The 24487-nt window shown below is 58.3% G+C and overlaps 2 protein-coding genes and 1 pseudogene across 35 annotated transcripts in view; 1 reads left to right on the plus strand and 2 right to left on the minus strand.

The window, feature by feature from the left end:
- Positions 1–781: 781 nt before the first annotated feature.
- On the minus strand, positions 782–6783 carry LOC126932387 (nuclear receptor-binding factor 2-like; annotated as a pseudogene). The gene has a single exon (XR_007718167.1). The product of XR_007718167.1 is annotated as a nuclear receptor-binding factor 2-like (transcript).
- A 1508-nt stretch (positions 6784–8291) lies between these two features.
- The window catches only part of DIS3L2 (DIS3 like 3'-5' exoribonuclease 2), a 380125-nt gene continuing 363929 nt past the window's right edge, over positions 8292–24487 (minus strand). For 2 of the 3 annotated variants that reach the window (XM_050751079.1, XM_050751080.1), the window contains 9 exons: positions 16253–16436; positions 15465–15551; positions 15405–15434; positions 15315–15344; positions 11313–11460; positions 10776–10906; positions 10540–10644; positions 9410–9511; positions 8292–8805 (listed from right to left, as the gene is read on the minus strand). In XM_050751079.1, coding sequence (XP_050607036.1) covers positions 8635–8805; positions 9410–9511; positions 10540–10644; positions 10776–10906; positions 11313–11460; positions 15315–15344; positions 15405–15434; positions 15465–15551; positions 16253–16436 — 988 coding nt within the window. In that variant the 3' untranslated portion in view covers positions 8292–8634. The remainder of the gene's footprint in view (positions 8806–9409; positions 9512–10539; positions 10645–10775; positions 10907–11312; positions 11461–15314; positions 15345–15404; positions 15435–15464; positions 15552–16252; positions 16437–24487) is intronic. The other variant, XM_050751081.1, reaches the window with a different exon arrangement.
- LOC126932393 (glutamic acid-rich protein-like) lies at positions 12213–13544 on the plus strand. 31 transcript variants are annotated; one of them, XM_050751185.1, is made up of 5 exons: positions 12232–12275; positions 12474–12491; positions 12564–12698; positions 12797–12841; positions 12893–13544. In XM_050751185.1, exons 1-5 carry the CDS (start codon positions 12249–12251, stop codon positions 13160–13162), a joined length of 495 nt encoding a protein of 164 aa, XP_050607142.1. In that variant the 5' UTR covers positions 12232–12248; the 3' UTR covers positions 13163–13544. The 31 variants fall into 31 exon arrangements, with proteins under 31 accessions (XP_050607130.1, XP_050607142.1, XP_050607148.1 ...); XM_050751191.1 differs by having other exon boundaries at positions 12941–13544; XM_050751177.1 differs by having other exon boundaries at positions 12564–12638; positions 12684–12698; positions 12797–13544.

Genomic DNA, 24487 nt, shown 5'->3' on the forward strand with positions numbered 1-24487 from the left:
CCCTTCACCCCTGCTGAAGTGGCAAGGGCCAGGCCTCCCCTTGGCCCAAGGATGGCAGCACAGGCAGGGGCACCTGGTAGGTGTGTGGTTCAGCCAAGTCCTAGATCATGGTTGTCCTTTGAGAGTGTGGGACAAGACTAAATTCTGCCCTGAACGGTGCTTCGGGCATCTATATGGATGCGTGGAAAGGAACGCTTATGAAGTCAAGGACACTGTAACTGTATTCAGTGGTTTAACCTTGATCTTGTATCATAAGAACCAGGAGGACGACTGGTAGGTTGAAAACCTGTTAAGCTGAATACACTAATGGAGAGTTTTGCTTTCCTGTTCTATTTTGCACTTCAGTTTCTGGTGGGGTCTCAATTATTTGGCTAACTGGTTTCCAGAACCAAGCAATACACAATTTGTGAAGGTTAAAGAACACAACACAGTTCATGAGCCTGGTTGAGAAAAACAACGTTCTGAAGTAAAATAAATTATTTAAATGGATGTTTCTCCTAAAGTGACTTTCTAAATATTAAAAACAAAACAAAACAACAAACTGCCACCAAACTATAAAAACCCTTAAAAAGAGAGAAGGTACAAAGAGATGATCTTACAATAAGGTTTTAAATTCAGAACCTAAACTCAGGCATGTGCAAATTGAAGCTCATCATTCTAAGAATCACCTCTCATCTCCAGAACCTTCTTGAATGTGAAAGGCATCGCTCTCCAGAACCTTCTTGAATGTGAAAGTCATCGCGTCCTGTTGCCTCCACCAGGGCTCAGATCTTTTTTAAAAAAATACAATTACTTTATTGATTTCTTACAATCAAATACTGCCAACTAGCATTCCTTCCACTCGCGGATCATTAAAAACAAAGAACAGACTTCCTTGGTATTTTCAAATGATGCATTATGCAATAAACAGAGTTAGAACTTAAAATGCACCCTTATTAATTATGTAAACTGGTAACTGGTGTTAAGAAGCATAACTAATAATTTGGTTTCTTCATAACACGGAAATTTAAACATTTCTCCTGATAGTCTTGAGGTTATCATTGTTACGAGTAGTGCACAGTGTGGCACATACGGTTTCATCTAGAAAGGAGTGTCTTACACACCTTAAACACAACATCATTAACAAAATGCATACATCAATGCCTGAGACAAAGTATGTTTCAAATACGAAGCAGCCCCTCAGGCCGTCATTTTAATATTTAGGTTTTGCATGATCATTTATGGCATTATAGATTAATTACACATAAGATACTTTTAAACATTTTAACCCTGACGATAAGAAAAATAATTGCTGCTTGAAAAAAATCTTCCAGGAAGCCATTTGGTTGGTATCAGGAGAAACTGACCCTCCATGAGTTTAGTGTCTGCCACGTCGGCATCATTAGCTCAAGTCAGTGAATCCGATATGCGACACGCTTCACAGTGACTGTTCCCCATGTCCTGGCAATGCCTCTTCTCCCACAGTACGCCAGATGACGAGGCATTTCCAGCATTACCCTTGCCTGTGGCTTTCCCTTTTCATTGTTTGTTGCTGCATTAATTGTATTATTTAGTACTATTTCCTCTTCTCCCTTCTTCTATGGCCTTCCATTTTAATTACTCATAAATCCTTTCAGAATATCCTGAGAGAGCTCTGTAAGGGGACGCTCTGGAGATGGAAAATCCGAGGGAGAAGATCGGGTACTGGAACGTACTTGACTTTCCTGGCATCTGCTGCAAACCTCTGCAAGGCTGAAGAGGGTGTAGCGGTTTCCGAATGCAGAGGCACGCTCTGTAACTGACTTTTCTACAAAATCAGCACCCACATTCAGCTCCTTTTCTACTGGACCTTTTAGAAGTCTGGCCTTTTCAGCCTTTACCTGTTTACACTTTCTTTCCTTAACCTTTCTTTCTCTGCCACAAGGAATTCCACATGCCTCTTCAAATCTGCAACTGGGTTGCCTGCTCCTCTACAGGTGTTCATCGTGCTTTGAGGCTTTGCTTCCAATACACAGCTCTGCTGGCTCAGTCTTTTGCTGAAGTAAAAACAGTCGTGTGTCTGGATCCCTGTCACAGACGCCCTGAGTCTCGGGTGGGCGTTCCTCTGTGGAGGGCTGTGCTTCTGCATCTTCAGCAGAGGGGCTGTGAGAGGCCTGAAGATGGGCAGCCCCATCCTTGTCTGCGTTCTACTGGGCCCTTGTCCGCGTCTCCTGGGCAAACCGGCGCAGTTTCGCGTGGCTATGCCTGTGCAGTTCCAGCGGAAGGTCAGCCTGCTCAGCCTGCGTCAGCTCCGTAGCTTCAGAAAGACACCACAGCCTTTCTGTGACAGGAAATCGCCTCTTCATATTTGCCCGCAGCTAATCAACAGTCTGCTCTGATGATGAGCCAGGTTGAGGGGCCTTCAGTTACTTCCACAAGACCCCAGGGGAGGCCGCAGTGGGGGAACATGGAGGGGACAGCAGAGCAGTGTGATGCAGCTGCGGAGACAGCAGCCCCTCTCAAATCTTTAACCTGCCTCAGCCCTCCCAGTCCCCACTCTGACTCCTATCAGCCCTTGACATCTGTGATTTCGACCCATGAACACCTCTTACATCTGTGCCCAGCAAGGACTGGGGCACACTCTTCTGCAGGAGACCCATCGACCGTGCAGGTGACACAGCTGCTCCTGGCTCACGGAGTTGCCCAGGGACTGGCCACTCACCCTGGGCTCCCAGGGACCCCAGCCCAGCCTGGGCTCACACATGAGCCTAGAGGTTCCGTGGAGGCAATGAGGATTTGTCACTGCCATGACTGTTACTTGAGGCTTTAAGTAGAAGACCATACGCAGCCTTCTAACCGAGTGGGAACCTGAGGTTGCGTGTCAGTAGGAATTTTATCTGTTGCTAGAATAGTGGACTGTTTCATACACCTTATGCTGAATGTAAAAGCCTTGGAATCCAATTATGGATCATTCCTGTGCCAAGCATGAATACATTTTTTTTCAACTTCAGTTTTTACTTTTGTCCAAATTATAAGTGAATGTAGTTTAAAGTATCAAACCGATCTACGAGGTTAAAACAAAACAAACAGCAGTTCCCTGTCTCCCTCCTCACATTTTCCCATCTCCGAGGCAACCACTTTCCCCTCTCTTGGTTTTTTATTTTAATATTTACCACTGTTGCTAAATAAGATACTTCTTCATGTCTGAATTTTAAGCTATATATATATGCTATATATATATGCCACACACACACACACACACACACACACACACAGAGTCTACTAATGTTCTACTATCTATTGTTGTGTGACAAACTACCCCCAAACAACCTTAAACAATGATAGTCTGTTGTCTTATATTTTGATCACAAAACTGCCATCTGGGCAGGGCTGATGGGACTGCCTGTGTGTACTCTGAGGCCTCAGCGGGCCTGGCTTGCAGGCTGGGGGTCTGCATGGCTGCCCATCTGGTGCCGGCTGTGGGCTGAGAGCAGCCCCTCCACAAGGGCTTCTCCAGAGCTGCTTGGGCTTCCTCACAGAAGGGCAGGTGGGTTTCCAGAGACGGGGAAGCTGCTAGTCTCGAAGGCCTGGGCCTGCAACTAGCAGTGTCCCTTCTGCCACATTATTAGCTTAGCAGCCCCGGAGCCTGGCAAGATTCAAGAGGCAGAGAGTTTATAATCATCTTCAAGCCACACCTTCCCACTGAGGAAAAAGAGCATTTAGCTTCCATTTCACCAACTGCATTCCCTATCTTCCAGTCCTCCTGATAGAGTTCTACAGTAAACTAGATCCTGACTCGGCATTTCTATCGTGACGACTGTGTAAACGCTATTGCCAGATCGTAAACTGGGACTAGCTACCTTTTCTTGCTTGCACTGCTGTTTTCTCTGAAGCCAATAATCGTCTTATCTTCACATGCGGATCATTCTGTACGTACTACGAATCCAACCCGAGGCTCTATGCCAAGTACTTCAGTGTTCTCTCAGGCTCTTCTGGGGAATTCGGCTTTCTATCCATGTTGCTGTACTGCTGCCCTGGGCGGGACGTCCCGAGACGGGCTGCCAGGCACCACCCTGGGGCTGAACTGCTCCCTCGCCACTGTCCCGAGCACTTGCTCCACTGCAGCTTGGAGGACCCTGGGTCCTGTCACCACGGTTTCCTCTCTGTGGCTTCTGCCCTCATTTCTGCCCATCTTTCCTGAGAAAGAAGGTGAGGGACATTTATCTGTTGAGAGCTCACCCGTCTGCAGTGTTTTTACTCCAGTGGCACCGAAATGTGTCTCCATGGTGGCAATCATTGTGCCCCCAAGGGCCCTTATTTTGCTCTCTAGGAACTTTTTAGAACCTCCTCTCCTTTCACGATGGCTCTCGCACCTCCATGAAGGTGTCCACTATCTTTTTCTACAGCTTTCTTTTTCCTCCACGGTCTGTGTTCCCCACGGAGCTTGTTTCGTTTGTTTCAGGAAGTTTTCCTCCATGAAGGGCAATCCCTGGCTGTGCATGGATAGGCATGAGCGGGGTGACTGGAAGCTCCAAGTATACCAAGGGGCTCGCAGACTGAGATGCTCTGGAGGGTGGCCTGGCTGGGTCCCTGGGTTGAGGGATCTCTGAGGTCGGGTTGTCTCCTGCTGGGATGGAGAGAGAACTGACAGCTTCACCAGTCGCTGGTCATGCAATGAGATTAGATGGAGTCTTCTCATTTCTGGTCTGGAAGGGGAGGGCCTGGCTACCCATGCCCTGGGGACTGCCTGGACACGAGGGCTAGTCTCAGCACCCCTTATGCACTTAGCCACACATCCCCCTGAACAGGCCTGGTCCTGGCCCAGAGACCCTTCGTTTTGCCTCTGTAGGAGATGGCTCTCCAGGGCCCGCCAGTAAGATGTCAGGACAGGTGTTGGCCTCTGCAGACCATGGTGGAATCTAGGGAGCTGCCTGCCTACTGAATATATTGTTTGCAACGTGATTCCAGCCATCCCTCTCCACCCCAGCCCAGAGGTCCCCGGTGCTGCTCAGTCCCAGAGCTGGGGGTCCTGTGGTGTAGGCTAGGGCAGTTCCAGCTGTTGCTGCTGCTGGCTTTGGAGTCGCCTTTCTCAGGTCAGTGATGCCTGGGACACTCACTCATCCTCTGCTTTCCAGGATCCAAAAGTGCTGTTTGCTCCTCTGCTCTCACCCGCCATGCAGTATGGATTGGGTTTAAAATCCTCCCTTTCTTGCCTCTTTGTGGACTTGGAGAAGGGAGTGACAGCAGGAGCATGCTACTCTGCACTCTCCATCCAGAGCCTGTAGTAATGACTTGCAGCCAGCTAAGTGGGCCCAGGCCACCAGGGCCACCCCTGGCTCCTCTCACAGGTGCAGCAAGTGTACCCTGCTCTCTCCATACCTGGCCAGGCTCCAACTCCCCTGGCCTGTTCCCGGCTCTCCTTCTAAGGCCCAACTCAATCCACTTACTCCCAGGTCTTTCTGGGACCTCCTGGTCCATTCTGGCTAAAAGGGACCTCCTCTCCCCGGCCGGAAGGAGTTCTATGCCGGGCAGGTCACAGCTGCACATCCCATCCTGCCTGCCCTCCCAAAAGGCACTGCTGGGCAGGCCCGGCTCCTTCGTCCATGCGGCTCTCCTCCTTCCCACCCTGGCCCTGCACACCCAGTGTTCTACTGACCAGCTGCAGGCACAGCAGATCCTCACAGGCCTTGTTCTCTGAACACCCCGCAGTGGCCTTGAGAGGCTCTTGTCCCACAAAGGAGTCCAAGCTGTCGCTTCGGCTGCATGCGCTCACCACGGGCCCTCCTTGCTGCACTGTCCTCAGGCCACACACAACTCTAGAGAAAGCCCATCCCCACCTGTGACTTTCTCAGCCTGTCCCCGCGAGGCCTCTCTGGACGCCTGCACTGTCCCCTCAGCCCTTTCTCCTGGCACCTGGGCCATCACAGCCCCTCCTGCCTGGCCTCCCACTTCCTGACTCGTGGCGGCACTGCTGGGTGGTGGAGTCACTGCAGTGGCCTCCGGTGCTGCCTCTGCACAGGCCTTGCCTCCTCTGGCGCCCCCTTCCCAAGCTTCATGCCCATCCCCTCCCTTCTGCGGCCTGACATCCTCCTCAGGGGCCAAAAGGCCGCCACCCCAGGATGCCTGATCCCAGTTCTTTCCTGAGGTCCTTCCTAACAGGAACTGGGGAGGCGTCAGTTTCTCTCCAGGAGGGTGGCTTCAGTTCCTTCCCCAGGCGGGGCCACCGCCTGCGTCATCTTCCCCTGGGTCCAGGGAGCCGGCATTGACCCTTCAGGGTGGAGAACACACTCACAGGCCTCTGAGCGTCGCCAGCCCCTGGTCATGGGATGAGGTTGGTGGTGTCTACCTCTCCTTCCCTCCCCCATGGTGTCTCCTTGAGGAAAAGACAGAGTCTCGCTCTGTGCCCTGGGCCCTGGCCGGCAGGTGCTGTGGGACAGCTCAGGGAATGGCCAAGTCCTCCTGCAAACGAGGGTCAGTGCCTGGTCACTCTTTCTGTTGAGTCCTTTTAGCGAGGGGCCACATAAGAGGTTGGGCCCCTAGTGGACCCATGGAGAGCCATCCTGTGAATATGCAGCACTGAATTGAGTCAACCACGTTCCTTAAAGGAGTGAACGCAGACGCGGGGCTCAGCATGACTGACGTGGGGAGAAGGCTGGGCCGTCTTCTCTGAGCTCTGGGTAGGGTGTGGGGGCAGCCTGGGCCTGACCCAGGCCCTAGTTGGGCACAAAACTGCCAGGTCACTGTAGGCAGAGACCTGAACTGACCCTCGTGGATACGGTTTCCACTTCCCCAGATGGGGTGGGGTGGGCTGGGCTGGGGCTGCCATGGCCTGGGGCCAGGGACCCATGCCATGGCTCCAGGGACCTGCCATGCTCTGGGGCCAGCAGGGAAGGTGAGGTTGTCTGAAGAACCTTTGAGCCCAGCATCTGCTTCCCAAACAAGTCCAGGCAGCAGGAACCCCCTTGTTCACCCCCCGGCTACTCCTCACTGGGGCCTGGGGGCGCTGGGTCACAGGGACAGGTGTCCGTCCAGGTCTGTGCTGCCTGTGAGGGAATAGCTCCCAGGCTTCATGGGAGGCCCTGGGGGACAGGGCCAGCCTGGCCTGAGAGGTTCAGAGAGGAACTTGGCCACTGCTCCTCAGAGGGTGGGCAGTGTAGAGGGGAGGGGAAGGGGCTGGGATGTCTCCTATTTGGGGCTGTCACAGTCAGGCTGCCTGGGGCAGGGCAGCACCCCACAGCCTTCTACACCCCAGCACCAAACCCCCAGACGCTCGCTTGTCTGTCCCTGCAGATACTTGGCTCCAGGAGAAGGTTCTGGGGGCAGGAACAGATGGGGTGACCGTGGCCTCTGGGACATCTCGGGGGTGGCAGGACGCACAGACTGAAGGCCGCCTGAGGTGGCTGAGCCCTGGAGGAGGGAAAGGCTCCGAGGGCAGGGGCGGGGACGTCTTTGGTCGCCTCCCACAGCCAGCCCCATCTGACAGTGGCAGAACAAAGGCAGCCGTACCCAGTCACTGTCGTTCAGGCGCTACGAGGCACTCTGACAAGGGACCCGATTGAGTGTTTCTTTGAAGAAAATTCACTGTAACCAGATCAAATGAGCTTGTTAATCCAGACACCCCAGGACATGGTGCGGGGGAGCAGAGGCCGTGCTCACCACGGCTTTCATCCTAGTTTCTGGCAGCTCTCGGGGAAGCCAAGCCACGGAGCTTCCCCCACGGAGGGGGAAGGAGTGCAGGCTGGGGTCGAGCTGGCTGGGGAAGGGACTGCCCAGTGGCCGGCCGGCTCTGTCCGGGACCCGAGGCAGGTGGGATCCGTGGGTACTCGGGACACTGGGTGGGCAATGGGGCCAGGCTGTGTCACCAGGAGCCGGTTTCCCCTCCTGGTTGGGAACCCACTTGAGGGCCCTCCTCCCCTCCACCGGGCCCAGGCCAGCTTCTCTGTCCAGTCTCCCTTAGCGCTGCCAGGGCACCAACTCACACCAGAGCCGGGCACAGGGCCTCACAGAGTGCTGCTTGAGGAACTGTGGGGAGACGGTGTTGCAGGACCCATGACCCCCACCAGGCCCTGCAGAGCTGGTGCAGGAGGAAGCGGGGGCAGGGTGACGGGGGCGCTCTCAGTCCTGCATACTAATTACATTTTTAATCAGGCAGAATGAGACTCCGGCATCAATCTGCCACGTAGCCGACTCTGAATCGTGCTGGAACTGATGGGAAGGTTCCGGGCGGTGACATCGGCTCAGCAGCGAGGGGTGGAGCCTGAGCTGGGTCCCTTGCCCTGGGTGCAAGGGGCATTCCACTGCCCAGGCTTCCCAGAGGTGCCCCACACACCAGATGGCACTCCACACTTGATTTTATTCTGTGACACTGATTTGCAGAAACCCCCCATTTCCTGGGCAGAGGAGGGCAGTAGGGCCCAGAAAAAAGGGGGACCGGCCTCCCAGGAGGACTGGGGCCCGCTCTGCTGGGGTCACTGCTGACCAGGCCTCAGCCTTCCTTCCAGCCCCACCCTCTCCCCTGCAGTTTGTTTAAAAGTTGAGCTGTAAAAATTAAATAAAAGTAAAAACAAACCCCTGAGTTGTTAAAAACCAAATTAAAAATCCCCCTCTGTGTCAATAGGTCCTGTTCCTAAAGCCAGTGTGGCAGGACAGGCAGGTGGGGCAGGCGGCTGGCAGAGCTCAGCTGGTGCTTGAGTCCTCGGGCTCACCATCAGACTCCTCCTCCTCCTCCTCCTCCTTCTCAGGGCCCAGGTGGCCGTGGGTGTCTGGCCGCTTCAGGATGGCGCTGTACTTGAGGGCTGTGGACTCTGCCTGCAGGACGACCTCCACCAGGCTGAAGATGGTGATGACCTGTGCAGAGCCCGGCCATGAGGGGACAAGGACGGCAGGGCCTGATGTTGAGGCTCAGCTCCGCCTCCATCCCTGCAGCAGGACCCTAGGCCCCTCCTTTGGCCTCTGGAAGCCTCTGCTTGCCTGTCTGTAATGGGGGTCCCCTCCAGGAAGAACGCTCTGGGTCAGGGCAGAGCTGGGGAGTCAGATACATCCTGAGCACTCCCAAGGCTTATGAAACACAACCTGGGGGCCCGGATCCACCTTCAGGGCACATTGTTGGTGAAAACGGTTCCAGACAATTTCTTGCTTGTAAATTCATAGCTTTTATCAGGTTCTTAAAAGGACCCCAGAAGGCCAGCAGCCCTGCTGTATTAGAGGGACAGGCAGAGCCCCGCCTCTCTCTCCACTGTGGTTGCCCCCAAGGAAGGGAAGGTGGTGCCAGAAAGCAGGACCTTCAAGAGGGGTCTGGGTAAGCCAGGAGGGCCTGCAGGCCCTGAACCCCACCGGGAGGCTGCAGTGCTGGGGGAGCCCAGGGGACACAGATGAGGGAATGAGGGGCACCGCAGGAGGCAGGAGAGGGGTCATCAGGACTTGAGGAGCTGGGACACAGAGGGGTTCTGACCTGCTGTGCTGGCTCCTGCTCCATGTCCTCAGGCTCCCAGACCAGCGTGAGCTCCGGCTTCTTTCCCACCTTCTGGAAGTGGTGGGACCGCAGGGCCAGTGCCTGGAGTGCAAACACCACGCCTCAGGCTTCAGCTCTGGGTGCTGCTGCCTGGCCTTCCACCCTAGAGGGCTTCAATTGGAGGCAGCCCTCCGCCCTCGGTCCTGGGCCCTGGCTGGCTGGAGGGAGCTTCAGGGAGGCCCTGCCAGGCCACCTGTGGCTGAGGCAGCAGGTGAGAGTGACCAAGGGCCAGGGGTGGGGACTGGGAAGGCCCGTAGCTCTGTGTGCTATTGTGGGCAAGTGGTGGGGGCGTCCAGGGCTGACTGCACTGAGGTGGGGACAGAGAACTGTGGCGGCAGAGCACTGCGCCCCCTGCTGGTGCCATCTGTCAGTGCAGGCAGGGCTGGGCCCACAGCAGGGTGACTCAGACTTGAACTTCAGGACACAGAGTCCCGAGGGTCAGCAGGGGGACTCTGTCCTTCCTCTTCTGCCCAGCTCCAGGTTAGGAACACCACGTTTACTGCACACAACGGGCTGGACACTGTACTCCCAGGGCACTCTGGATGTTAGGAAATTCAAAGCCAGGCACAGGGCCCAGGTGGTGACCTGCAGACCCCAGGGCCAGCTGGAGCCAAGCCCCTAAGGCGGCGTTAGGACAGGCCCACGTCCCCTTGGAGAGAACTGTGAGTCAACAGTCACTCAGGGCAGGAGCCAAGCCAGGGACAGCTCTCTTCCTTGTCTTCAGGGGACAGTTTCCAGAGCGGCCAAGGACCATTCTCTGGCCTCTCATTCCTTCACATTCCTATAAACACAGTTCCCGAAGCCTGCACACCCTGCCGAGCTGTACTGGCCATGGAGGGGCCTGCTCTCTGGTTCCTGGGTCCTTGGGGAAGGGGGCCAGGCCTGACCCTGGGCCTGGAGCCACCATTCCAGGCGGGAGAGCTGGGCGTCTCTGCAAGGCCCATCAGGTGGGCTTTGTGCTAGGACTGGGGGAGCAAGGGGTGGAGTGTGACCCATCACAGCCTACACCCCTCCAGTGTGGGATGGCTTGGGCTGCCCCGCCCACCCCTGGGCTCTCCCAGGGCACTCACGTTGCAGTAGATGCGCTTCTGCACGCCGTAGCGCAGCACCAGCACGTCGAAGGCTTGGTTCAGGACGCCCATCACCATGGCTTCTGACTCCAGGGGGCCACTCTCCTGCAGGGACAGTGCTGCAGCCATGGCACCTCCTGGCACTGCCCTGGGCTCCTCGAGGCCTCCTGGTGAGTAGGTGCCCAGGAGGGTCGGGAGCCAGAGGGAGGTGAGGGGCACCAGGCTGGAGGGCTCACCTTGACCAGAACGGCAAAGAAGAGACCGGTGCTGAGCTCCTGCACGCGCTTGGACGCCATGCGGCGGTCGTTGCAGTGGTCCGCCTGCTTCTGCAGGGTATCGGGCGCCATGTCTAGTTGCTTCCTATAGCCTGGGAAGAGGGGGCAGGGTGGTGGGCGGTGCTGTATGGGGGAGTAGGCAAGGCATGAGGGTGGGAGCCTGGGGGGCTGGGAAGAGCTATGGTTGGGGGATGGGCTGCATGCACCCCCGGCAACAGATTAGGACCCCAGCACCCAGCTCCCAGGGCAGCAGAAAGCAGCCCTCTGAGGTCAGCGCCCTCCTCCTGGCCGTGTCCAGGGCTGGCTGTGGGCCCCCTGCAGCTTCTGCGGCACCGGCCTGTAGGGAGTTTCCAGATCAGGCTCCCCTGTGCTTGGGTCGCCCGACCCTTGGACCTCCGCGGTCACGGCAGAGTGGTCTTGGGCCACCGAGCACCCGCTGTGGGGATGGGCAGCCCTGAGCTGGCCCAGGTCTGCCCTGGCCCCAATCACACCCCTCACCTAGAGCAGCAGCCAGGAGGCGGTGCACCAGGACATCGGCAAAGCGGCGGATGGGCGAGGTGAAGTGTGTGTACAGGGGCACGTTGAGCGCGTAGTGCCGGAACTGCGCCGGGTCCTGCAGCAGCCCCGAGCAGAAGTACAGTGCCATCTGTGGGACAGGATGGGTCAGAGCCGGGTCAGAGCCTGGCCAGGCCAGCTGCCCGGCCAGGCCCAGAGGGCCGGCACCAGCCACAGCCTCACTGTTGGCAGCGGTGTGTGCACAGACCTGATGGGCTGCTGGCTGCTGAGTGAAGCCAGGGAGGACTGAGACCAGGGCCCTTGCTGCACAAGGGGACCCAAGGGGAGACCAGGAGGCTGGGCAGAGCCCATGGGTGCCCAAGTCCTTTTCAGGAGACAAATCTGGCCTACCTGGGCCTCCCAGATGCCCTTAAGGTGGCAGCACTGAGAATGGCCTGGACAGGTCCACCCCGCTGAGGACCAGAGAGCCAGGAACCCCCAGGATGCTGTCAGGGTAGGGGGCACGAGCTGAGCCTCCCAAGTCCAGTCCCTGCTGAGTTACTGCTGAGCACCACCAGGAGGGAAGAGTCTCTGGCCTACCCTTCCCCAGCATGGGGCTGGGGCGGCTACCATCGCCAGGAAGAAGGAAGAAGAACAAAGAAAGGTAAGGGAGGAGGAGGAGGTGGTGGCAGCGGAGTACAAGGAGGAGGCGATGGTGGAGGAGGAGGAGGAAGAGAAGGAGGAGGACGTGGTGGTGGCAGAGGAAGAGGAGGAGGTGGTGGTGGCGGAGGAGGAGGTGGAGGAGGCAGCGACGGTGGAGGAGGAAGAGGACGAAGGGTGGAGGTGGATGATAAGGAGGAGGAGGAGGAGGCGATGGTGGAGGACGAAGAGGAGGAAGTGGTGGTGGAGGTGGATGAGGAGGAGGAGGCGGCGGTGGCGATGGTGGAGGAGGAAGAGGAGGAAGTGGTGGTGGAGGTGGATGAGGAGGAGGAGGAGGCGACGGTGGAGGAGGAAGAGGAGGAAGTGGTGGTGGAGGTGGATGAGGAGGAGGAAGAGCAGGAGGAAGTGGTGGTGGAGGTGGATGATGAGGAGGAGGAGGAAGAGGAGGAAGTGGCGGTGGAGGTGGATGATGATGATGAGGAGGTGACGGTGGAGGAGGAAGAGGAGGAAGTGGTGGTGGAGGTGGATGAGGAGGAGGAGGCGGAGGAGGAGGAGGAGGAAGTGGCGGTGGAGGTGGATGATGATGATGAGGAGGAGGAGGAGGAAGAGGAGGAAGTGGTGGTGGAGGTGGATGATGATGATGAGGAGGAGGAGGAGGAGGAAGTGGCGGTGGAGGTGGATGATGATGATGAGGAGGAGGAGGAGGAAGAGGAGGAAGTGGTGGTGGAGGTGGATGATGATGAGGAGGAGGAGGAGGGAGGAGGAAGTGGTGGTGGAGGTGGATGATGATGAGGAGGAGGAGGAGGGAGGAGGAAGTGGTGGTGGAGGTGGATGATGATGATGATGAGGAGGAGGAGGAGGAGGAGGAGGAAGTGGTGGTGGAGGTGGATGATGATGATGAGGAGGAGGAGGAGGAAGAGGAGGAAGTGGTGGTGGAGGTGGATCATGATGAGGAGGAGGAGGAAGAGGAGGACGTGGTGGTGGAGGTGGATGAGGAGGAGGAGGAGGCAGCCTGCAGTTTTGTTGCACCAGGGGCTGCAGACAGTGTCTGCTGGAGACACAAGCAGAAGCCAAGGAGCCTGTGGGTCTTTGTTCAAGGAGGCAACGTCCATCCTCCCATGTGGCCAGAGTGGGAGGAGGGAGAGAAAGCCCAGGACCCCCTGCCTTGTGCAATACGGGCCTCAGGCTCCTAGGTGCTTCCTCTCTGGCCCAGGCCCACCTTTGGTCGGGGCCGTCCTCATCCCCTCTGGCACTGATCCTGCCCAGCTGAAGCCACACTTCACCTGGGCACCTCTGTGCTCGCCAGTACTCCACCCCACAGCAGCCATGGGAGGCAGTTTCCAGCCTGCCAGACTTGGCCCTTCTCATCTCCAACCATCTGATCCTCCCAGGGTCTGAGACACAGAGGGCGGAGTTCCAGAGGCCCTTGTGCTGGGCAGGAGGCAGGGCTGGGACGGGGAGATACCCAGAGTCTCTAGGGACCAGCACACAGCCCGGCCCAGCTGGGGCCACAGTCACTGAAGCTGCTTGCCCTGCAGTCCCCCAGTTTTCAGGGCTGGGTGTCAAGGCCAGTGCTGCTGCCTGGGAGCGAGTGAACGGGTTCCCTGCAGAGGTCCAAGGTCACTCCTGTGTGTCTCGCTGGCTCCCTTGCTCCCTGGCTGCTGTACACACTCACCCTCCTGTGCCCTTGGCCAGACAGACAGACAGACAGCTCCCGTTACTCTGTGCACACGGGCCCTGGAATCCAGGGCGCAGCTGGTGGTGACCTACTCAGCTCCCTAACTCCACTTCCCTTCCAGCCCCTGCTGGGCCCTGGGTTAAGTTGGGGGCAAGTCTCCGGGGGAGGTGGGCGCAGCCTCCACTCCCAGACACATCTGGGCTTTGTTCTCAGTGGTGGCCCAGTTCCCCAGATGACCTGGGTGAGGTTGAAGAAGGGCCCTGGCCCCTCCTGGCTGGTGGAGGTGGCTCAGGGTGGGGTGGGACGGGGGGTGGGGACCATGGCTTTCCCAAAGGCCCAGCCGTCCCTGGGACAGCCCTGGAGTCCTGATGCAGAAGCTCACTGGGGACTGCGTGCCCCCTCACACCTTTCTGTGCTCTCTGCTGCTGCCTTGCCCTGTCCCCACCGCAGTTCCCGGGGCCGAGGAACAGGAGCACCGCAGACCTTCTGGTGACTCGCTACCATCGGATTCCCAGGCAAGGGCGCCTCCGAGCTCCCTGGCAGGCGAGCCAGGAGAATGCAGCCTTTTCAGGCTCTGGCTGACTCCGGAGCAGCTCTGATCCCTGGAACTCCAGCTTAGCTTGTACCTCCTTGAAGGTGATGGCATTAGAGGCAGGGGCATGGGAGGGGCCCTAGCAGGGCAGAGCCAGAGGCAGTTCTGGGACTCAGGGGTTGCTGTGCCATCTCTGCCAGGCCTAGAGCCACTGGCGTGTAGAACAGAAACAGCCCCACAGGCACGGCCCAGCCCCTCTCAGCTGTGGGTGCCGTAGGTGCTTGGCTGGGCAGACACTTGTGACTGGGGGCAAGTCAGGGCGGCCAAGCCCAAGCAGATCCTGATGGCTTCAAACCCAGCAGAGCTTGAAGTGTCAGAAAATAAATCCACTGGGGTCAGCTGAAGCCATCCAGTTCTTGAGAACAGACTGAATCTGCTGTGTGACCAAGCTCCTGAAATACAGCCTGTCCCTGCCCCTGGGCTGGGCTGGGGCCCAGAGCTGACTCATCAGCACCCACTGCTCCCGCTGGCCCGAGGGTCCTCTGGGGTCCTGGTCCCAGGATGCTCAGGCCCTGCACGGGTGAAGCTCAGCCTTGGGGGCTGTGACAGGCGTCCCAGAACAAGCCCAGCTGTCCACCCCACAGGCTGCCACCTCCCTGCAGGCCCAGGCCTAGGCCCACGGCCAAGTCTGCTTCTTTCCCACACTGGCCAGAGGCTGACAGCTGGTTCTGGACTCCACATGCGGGGGTGGAGGCTGTGGAGTGTTCCCCGGGACAGGAAGCCACACGGGACTCTGTCTCTCCTCCAGGACCCCAGCCTGATAGGAGGTCTCGGTAGCCCCTCAGCTCCAAGGCATGTTGTCCTTGAGCAAGTCTGAGCAGGAGGCAGTGGTTCAAACTCAAGAGGCTCAGGGTGCCCCCTCTTAGGTGCTGCCTGGGGTCGGCCTCCTCTCCTACCCTCCGGCAGAGGAGGAGCAGCCCCGTCCACCCAGCCATGTCCAGAGCAGGGCAGGAACGGTGGTGGGCTGTGCTTGCATGTGGAGGTCACAGGTCTGGGGCCAGTGTGCTCCCGGGAGCCGGCGAGGACGGGGCTGGACCCTCCTTACCTGCATGGGCCGGGGCTGGGCCCTCCTTACCTGCATGGGCCGGGGCTGGGCCCTCCTTACCTGCATGGGACAGGGCTGGGCCCTCCTTACCTGCATGGGACAGGGCTGGGCCCTCCTTACCTGCATGGGCCGGGGCTGGGCCCTCCTTACCTGCATGGGCTGGGGCTGGGCCCTCCTTACCTGCATGGGCCGGGAGCACATGTTGGTGAGCACCTCCTTCCGGGCCAGTGAGTACTTGTCATCTCCAAATGTTTGGGTCAGGCTTTTCTAGAAGCAAATCCCAGTAACCTGTGTGACATGTGGTCCAGCTCGGGGCCCTGTCATCCGCTAAGTACCTCATGCTCTGCTCTTGCGGGGAAGAGCTGCCTGGGGGCTCAGCCCTGCTCAGAGGGGATGGGTGGGGAGAGGGGGCAGCTGCCCACAGCCTGTGGCCCACACTGGCCTGAGGTTAGTCCCTTCCATGTCTTGCTGACTGGCCTGGACTCACTGGGCTCCAGCTCTCGGGCCTAGGGCACCTGCCTTCCCCTCCCACGGTCAGGCCTGGGTGAGATTTCTCCCTCCTCTAGGACCAGAGCCAAGGCCCTGGGTTTCTTAGCTTCGTCCCGGGCATGAAGCACCTGAAAGTACCCACCAGGAACATTCCCAGGATTCCTACAATTCCAGCCCCCACACTCTGAAAGCCTCTGGGCCCAAGACCAGCCCTTTCTGGCCACAGGACCCCTGCCCTCTGCTAGGCCTCCAGGGTCCCCGCTTGGCACAGTCCTGGTGAGGGGGCAAGTCCCATTGTCAGGACCCCTGTGACTCAGAGGGGCCCTTCCTCCCAGGGCCTCCTTCCTCCTCTATAGGAGAGACCTGGCTGAAGGGGAGGGACTCTGGGGGGAAGCAGAGGCCCTTGGACCCCCCACCTTCCAGGTCTTTCTCTTCTTTCCCCCAAGCAGAGCCTCCCCTGAACCCTTCCCACCACTCACATTGAGGGCTCCTGCGGAGCTGAAGTCCACGGGCAGCCCCATCTGGTCGCAGAATTCCACCAGGTCATTGAGCATCCTTGTCTGGGGTGGGGGGTGCCGGCGCAGCAGGGCCTGCTCGGGGAAGGCGCGGTGGATCTTGTGGGCCACTGCCATGTTGGCCAAGAGCATGAACTCCTCCACGAGCCTGCAGAGGGTGGGTGGGATGGGAGGGACCGCTGGGGTTGGGGGACAGCTGCTCAGGCTTTCCCACGCTGCAGCCTACCTGGCTCTCTATCACCCTTCAGGTCTCAGCTTAAAGAGGACCTCCCAGCTGCCTCATCTCATGTGTTCCGCCAAGTCCCTGTCTTGCCCAGCACTCCCATGGTCTCCCCTGCACCAGTGGGTCTACACCACCTTTTCCTCTGACTGGTTAGCTCCTGTGCTGGCTCTCCCAGAGGGGGACCCTGGAGAGCAGGGAAGCACCTATCTATTAAATAATTCACCGCAGCAGCCCCAGAACTCAGCAGCCCACCCAATCCAGAGAAGGCACCAAGGAAAGATCTCTGCTGAATGACAGGGTGCCTGGAAAACTCGGGCAGCCCCGGCTATAAGAGGGCACCATGCCTGTCCAGGCCATGGGAACCCAGGGGCCCTGGCCCAGCCCCTGCTCAGAGGGCTCCCTGGGGCATGTGGCAGTGGTGAGTGGACCGAGGACCCCTCAGTCCCAGGAGTGCTGGCTCCCTTCTCCTCTGGGGATGGTGCCCTGTTGGAGGGAAGCCTCCCGACAGGGTCTCTGAGGGTGGACAGGATAGTCTAAGGCAGCAGGAGGGAAGCCCTCACCAGGGGACAGGGCAGGAGTGGGGATGGGCTGAGACCCCAGAGTCACCCTTTCAGGGGCTGCTGCTCTGGCTTTGCAGCACCTGGGTGTCATTAGATTCAACAGTCACTGTGAATGGACGTGGCTCCTGATGGAAGGACTGAGCAGGTCAAGGTCCCAGACTGAAGGAGCAGGGACTGATGGGCGATGCGGGATGTGAACCAGGCAAAGGCTGGGGGGTTGGTATCACACAGCACTGAGGTCAGTACCACTGTCCCTATCATCAAATCTGGGGCATGAGGCCCCTCCTTTGGTGGGACAAGAAGATCACAAATGTGCACAACATCTGGAGCCTGTTGTGATGGGCGCTTGGGCATGTCCTCATGCCTTGGTGACCAGGATCCCCTTCATGGGGAAAGCCGCTTCCTCGGGGAGACATGGGGTGATCAGGGTCTTGACTAGGCTGGGGGGACTCTGCCCTCCCTGCCTTTCCCCAGGCTTCATGCCCAGCCCCGAGCTTTCCCCTTGAGTGAGACAGGTCAGGGAGGAAGCTCCTGCAGGCCTGGCCACAGCCGGAGCCCTGCCATCAACTTCCCTTCCTGGAGGTGTGGGTGGTGCTGCGGGTGAGCCTCGTCATCTGGCCACGCTTGTGCAAAGAAAGCCAGCCAGAGAGAGAGAGCACCCTGGCATGCAGAGCCCCTCCTCCACCCAGGGTGGGCCTGCCAGAGCAGACGTGTGCCTGTGCTCCACCAGGATGTCCTGAGAGCACATCTGCCTCCCCAGGGAGCCCAAGCTGCAGAGGAAGAAGTGCTGGGAAATGCCCCAGGAGGGCAGGCACCACCTGGGGAGGAGGGAAGCCAGTCCAGCACCCCTAATTCCTCCTCTATGGGGACTTTTTTGGGCTGGCTCATGGCACATAGTAAGGCAGGTGACAGCTGGGATGTGTGACCACAAGGATCAAACTTCAGCCTACCCTTCTATCACATAGGACACCCAGCAGGTAAAAGCAGGAGCGTCCATGTTGCCCTCTGGGTGGCAGTAACTGCCTGTAATGTGCCACCCCACCTCCCAGCCCCTAATCTGTGCTTGTGCCCACCACTTCCTGCCAAAAACCCTGTGTTCAAGCCCTTAACCCACTACAAGTCTCCCAAGCCCAGGTCTGACTCTCAGCTCCACAACATCCTTGCCGTGGGATCCTGAACAAACCACAGAGCCCTCCCCATCCATCCTCTGTCTCAAATGCAGGACAGGGGTCACAATGGCACCTGCTCAGGGCTGTCACAGACGCAGAGAAGACAGGTTCTGCGCTGGCAAGCCCTCTGCTGGATGCATGGAAAGCCCTCAGGATGCAGGCGCTGCTCTCCTGTTGCCCCACCTGCCCTCCACATGGCCAGCAGGGGGTCTCCTCAACATGCCCTGTGATTTTCATCCCTACCATCAACTCTGTTCCTCAATTCTTTTTGAAGCCTCCCCTGAAAAGTAGGCTGCAGTCCCCGACATGAACACTGACTGTTCTAGGCTCACCTGTATCACTGTCTGGTGCCATTAGACTGTTCTTACTTGGATTTCATAATAAGATATTGTGAATCCAAGAGGAGTCAAAATCCCTGCTTGAAAAATATCTAATACTGGTCAGGCCATCAGCACCAAGATGCTTCAGATGCACACAATCATGCATACTTTTGCTCTCTCACTCCACAAAGACTACCATGTGCCAGGCATGGTTCTGGACTTTTCTCCCCATGCAGTCAGACAATCCTCCTGGGCAGGGCATCCAGGCTATTGTGTGGTGCCTGCTTTCCCCTCCAGCCCAGCTGCAGGAAGAGGGACAAGTGTAGCCTTAGGGCCAACCCTGGGCTGCGTTTTGCAGTGTGGCCAGCAGGGGGCAGCATGACCCCATAGCGGGTTGCACTGAGGCTGCAGGCTAAGAAGGCCACCAGGCAGAGAGGGTGAAGGAGTAGGGTTGTGCGAGACAGTCCTGGTTACTCTCCTGTGCCCATGCCCCACCCACTATGGGTTTAGGAACTGAATATCTGGGGGCCTCTCGGGGCTGAGCCAGGCTCCTGCTCTTAGTTCCTGCAGGGGCTCTCCACATCCCTTCTCATGGTCTTCAGTAAACACGAGGACAAGGACAGGAGGGAGGGGACCCGGAGAGGGCGGGGCCACTGCGGAAACCCCTGCCATGACCACAGACCTCAGGCAAGCTGCTTCCCTGGCAACTCTGCTACCTGTCCTCCCTGGACCCCAGCACAGTCCCAGGAGTCACCCCTGCCCTCGACAGTGAACAAGTGCACTCTTGGTGACTTGAACGTGAAGCCTGGCGAGGTTTTGGAGGAGAGGCCCACCGTGCCGGGGCCCTTGGTGTGGCTGAGTCTGCTTCTCTTGTGGTCTCAGCCTCTCCCTCCCTCCTGGGGCTGGGAGTCGGGACAGTGCCTGTGGAGCTCTGGCACAGCCAGTTGGGCCACATCAAGCAGGGACCCAGACAAAGATCAAGGGCACTGAGGAGGGAGCTGGCACCACAGAGAGTCCGCTTCCCAGGCGCAGCCTTGGCCATGATGTTTACGGACAGCTGCAGGGGCTGTTTGTTGCCCTCATGTCCTTCTGATGCTGCAGGTAGCAGATGGGGGCAGAGTGAACAGGTGGGCTCTGGGTAGGAGTGAACGAAGGTGGGGCTGACCCCTGGTTCTGGTGGTGGCACCCTGCGGTGGCTGGAAGGTGGGTCCCCAGTGGAGTTTGGGGACAGAAAGGTGCAGGCCAAGCCCAGCTGCCAGCAGCCAGAGTTGCACCGAGTTCAGTATTCACCATTGTAAATGGGACTCCGCACCATGGCTCAGAGAACTGAGCTGGACAGTGCAGGGTGGGTGGGGTAGGGTAAGTGCGGGTCAGGGTTCTCATCTGGGGTCAACATATGGACCACAGTCGCCCACCCTGTCAATTCCCCGGTGGGCCAGCAGGTGGCGCCCAGCCTCCTCCTCCCCAAGGTCCTGGGATGGGGTAGCTCCAGCTTAGAGCCCAGGCACTCCTGTAGGAACCCAGGGCCAGAGATGGAGGCTGTGACAATGACCCGGTCAGCAAGGCCCTCTGCCCTGACCTCCTCCCTCCCTCTCCTGGGGAGCAGTGCTAGGTGCACAGCTTGGGCAGCCAAACCTCTGAAACGCCCCAAGCGATCCTGGTTGGTCAGGCTGCGCCGCTCCACACTCTGGGCCAGGGGAGCCCTGAAGGGGGCGGAGAGGGCACTGGGGCTGCTGGATGGGAGCGTACCCTGTCCCCCGCCCCGGCCTCAGACCTTCCTCCTCTGAGGTGGGCACCGGCCCTAGTGTCACCCCGCTCCTCCCAGCGCCAGGGGCACAAGCATGAGATCACTGGGCCTGCTGGGGATGGGGCACTGGAGCTCAGGGACTGCCTGACAACTGCTCTCCGAGGGGCTGGGAATGGCTGCCAGCCAGCGCCACCTTCCAGAACAGCCAGCCAAGGCCTCGGAGACGGGGCCTCGGTCCCAGACCTGGCATCGGCCGAGTGTCTGGAGCCCGCACCACCAGGGCCCCACCACTCTGGAGGTCTGGGGTGGGCTGTGCTGTGACAGCGGCTGCAGGGCCAGGACCCCAGCTCCTCGTCACTCCCTCCCAGCACCCCTCCTCCCTGGGTCTGGGCCTCCCTGGGGCAGGAGGGGACGGGAAAGGGAGGGCAGGGATGAGGCTTGGCGAGTCCCTCACATGCTATGGCAGACAGCAGGGAAAGGTCACCAGCCCCCCCACACAGTACACACTCCCCACAGCAAGGGTGACAGTGGTAGACACACAGGTTCCCACAGCGCACAAGTGTTCCTCTAAAGAAAGAGCATCAACATCAATACACAAAACGCGGGGCTCTTCATGCATTTACGACAGGGCGTCCTTCACCCTGAAGGTACCCGCAAGCATCAAGATTGTGCAGAGGCAGACACTGGGTGCCCCATTCCTGCTGGCTCGGGTGGGACCTGTTTCTGTCGCATCTTAAAGGACGATGCTGGGAAAGGCTGCTCTCGCCCTGGCGGGGCCCTGCAGGCACATTCTGCAGCTGTTTTTCTAGCTCCAAAGGAAGGAAGTCCCCAGAGGCCAGGTGGCCACATTTGGGCCCTCAGACCTTGCCAAAGGGAGGCCCAGTGGCTGTAATGGGCTCAAAGGTAAGGAGATGAGAAAGGGATGAAGCCATCTGCGCTTCAGAGGAAGCCTGCCTTCCCTGACCACCGAGGAACCGGATCTGAGTATTTCTCTGCTCAGCTGAAAGGCTGGGGCTGGGTTTTGATAGTCAGGGATCCGAGGCATCTGTGGCCAGGAAGGTCCTCACTGGCAGATTGTAGGGGTTCGGGGGTGTCCTTCACCTCTCCTGGCCCTGCCATCAGTAGAGGAAAAGAGACGAGGGCCTTTTCCTCAGTGGCATGCATAGAATGCCAGCCCTACCACTCACTTGCTTCTTAAGCTCATGGAATCTCAATTTGTTTCCTATAAAACAGGGAAGCAATGTTCAAGTTCCTGGCCTTGAATAAATAAGACATTATTATTATATATCCTATGATGTGACTGGCTTGGGTGCCCCAACTCTGGGACTTGGGCAAAAAACACAGCAAAGGCAATATTTCTGTAAGTTTCTTCTGCCTCCCCTACGCTCACCACAAAGCCTCCCTCTGGCAAGGAGCCAGAGGTGTCCCATTTCAGATCCATGCACCTGCTAAAGTGCTGAGAAACTCACCTCACCCCTTCCTCACACAGGACACTCAGAGAGTGGCTTTGGAAATGAGCGGGAGCCAGGGCAGGGGCAGGGCCAGTCCCCAAAGCTGAAAATGTGTCCATTTTCAAAGGCCTAAGGCAAATGTGGGACAGAAACAGCCTCTTCTGCCCTCAGCCACCAGGGCCCTTGTCACACTCTGTGGGACGCTCCTGCTAATGGAATGAGGCCACTCACAGAGCTTGTTCAATTAGCTCTTGCTGAAAACTGCTAATGTGGCTTTGATAAGAATTGCTTCCAGCCAATTTCAGCCTCATTTCTTCTGCAGACCAAATTTTCCACACTTGGGCATATGCTCCCTGTAAGCTCCAGAGCCCTGGGCTCTGCCGAGGCCATGAAGGCAGCTGCTGGGCCTGTCTCAGAAGCTGTGCACCCAACCATGGCCCCTTCTCCATGGCTGGGCGACCCATGGGGTGCAGGTGATGGCCACCTTTAAGTAGAACCTGCTGTGTTCTTAGCGGCCAGAAATTGAGTGTAGTATTGTGGAAACCACAGGGCCCAGGAGGCAGGGGTCTGTGGGGCACTGAATTGCAGGCTGCTGGGGAGAGAAAGTGGAAGAGATCTTGGTGGCAGCTCTGTCCCGGGCCAGGCCAGGTGGGGCTGGGGGCCCGGGAGCTGGAAAGTGGAGGCCTGGCATGAGGGAGCTGCAGGCAGAGCCCCTGGCCTAGGTGTGGGAGGGGGATGGGGAGGAAGTACAGCTGCTTGACTGATGGACCCCCACCCACAGCTGGCCATGCACCCTGCTGCCAGCCTCCAGCAGAGGGTGCCGTGGCCACTGGGTGGCCCACCAGTCACAGCTTGGGCCTCTCACTGACCCCTCTCCTCCTGGGTGCGCTGCAACCTCCTGAATACATTGGACATTCCCATGAAACCACAGGGAAATGAATGGGGCCCAGTTCACAGGCATGGAAAAGCCCAGAGGAGAAGGCCTCTGGAGCCAGACATCACAGGCCTGCAGGGGAGGCCAGAGCCAGGTTTCCTAGGCTGGGAGGCTCAGTCCACAGCAGGGCTTTTCTATAGGTGAGTGGGCGGGGCCCTGATGCAGCCAGGCACATTCTGCAGCTGTTTTTCTAGCTCTAAAGGAAGGAAGTCCCCAGAGGCCAGGTGGGCCACATTTGGGCTCCTATGCCTTGCCAAAGGGAGGCCCAGTGGCTGTAATGGGGAGTAAGAGGGGGCTTGCTGGTAGCTGGGGCCAGGCTGACAGTGTAGAAGGCCCTTGTCAGCGTAAAGACAGCCCAGAAGCCTCATTCACTCCCCAAGTTCGGGCTCTGCTCCCAGAGGTAGGGGCAGGCCTGCAGACTGGCAGCAGCCCTTCCCCCAAGCAGAACCAGGTGCCAGTCTGTGCTGTGTGGCCTTGCAGAGTGTGGTCATTAGGGCTTGCTGGCTGCTTTACGGTGTTGACACATAAGCCTCTCTCCAGTGCCAGCCCCTGCCCAACCGGAACTGGAAACAAGCTCCTGAGGAGGGTGGCACAGGCATACAGAAGCCTGGCCACCTAGGGGAGTCCCCACAGTGCCCCCAACAGCTTTGTTTGCTGCCCTGCTGACTCCTGGCCAGGGGTCCCTTTCAAGCCCTGGCAGGGGAAGCTGGCTCCGTAGACTTGGATCAAGAACAGAACTGGGCCATCGCAGACTTAAGGAGGCATCGACTTTGGTTTTAAAATTAGGCTTTGGGCACTTGGATGTTCAAGGAAGAAGGGTGTTCTGGAACGCACAGGTCTTTCTCTCCTGCACATACACATGCTCTTACACACACACGCTACCAAGGTAGCCACAAAAACAAGAGAGAAGCCTGGGCTTCCTGGGACCTTGAGCGGCTTTGCTGCAAGTTGGAACGAGTGTGCTCACATCTGAAAACTGCTCCTGCCCAAACGGCTGCTAGGGCAGACCCCCTTCAGCAGGGCCACCACCCCAACCACATAGCCACTAAAGTCTGCAGGAAAACAAGCGCAGCGTGGTCTCTGCACTTCCTCATCACTCCTCACTGACCCCCACACCCAGTGCACGGGGAGGAGATTGTTGGCCCTAAGGTGACGAGGGAGATGGTGTCTTTGGGAGGCCACAGAAGTGACCACAGAGGTCCCATGCCACGGTGTGGCAGGGCTGGATGTGGAGACTGCCAGGCACTTTGCTACTCTCGGTCCGTCAAGTCTCAGAAGTCAAGAGTTCTCATGTCTGGCAGGAGAACGGGGAACTCAGTAAGCTGGAAGGACTTCCCCAAGCTCCCAGACCCAGGGTCCCTGACACCCTGTCCACTGCTTTGTCCTCAGGTGACCCTGCTTTGTTTGCTCTGAACCCTCTGAGGAGGAGGGAGCAGCAGGATTTCTTTCTGGCACCTGCCAAAGGCTCTGCTGACAGTGGGAACTCAATGCAGAGCCCACCCTGAGAGCACACTGCTTGTTTCCAGGCCCCCACTTGGCCTCTGCCTCTGTCCCGCTGCAGTTGGATGAGGAGGGCAGAAGCAGCACGGAGGCCCACGCCACGGCCTCCCTGGTAAGGCTGCCTCCTCCTGGCTGCCTCAGGCTCAGGCCCTTTCCCGTCTGAGTCGCCCAGGGCAGAGCACGGTTGCTTTTCCTGCTCTTGGTTTCCCGTCATCACTGAATGTGCCCTGTGCAGCCTCTCCTTTGCTAACGCTCCTCCCAGCCCCCACAGAGATGCACTGGGTCCCCGGGTCAG

This window comes from Macaca thibetana, chromosome 12 (genome assembly GCF_024542745.1).
Source record: "Macaca thibetana thibetana isolate TM-01 chromosome 12, ASM2454274v1, whole genome shotgun sequence".
Classification (NCBI taxonomy): Eukaryota; Metazoa; Chordata; class Mammalia; order Primates; family Cercopithecidae; genus Macaca; species Macaca thibetana.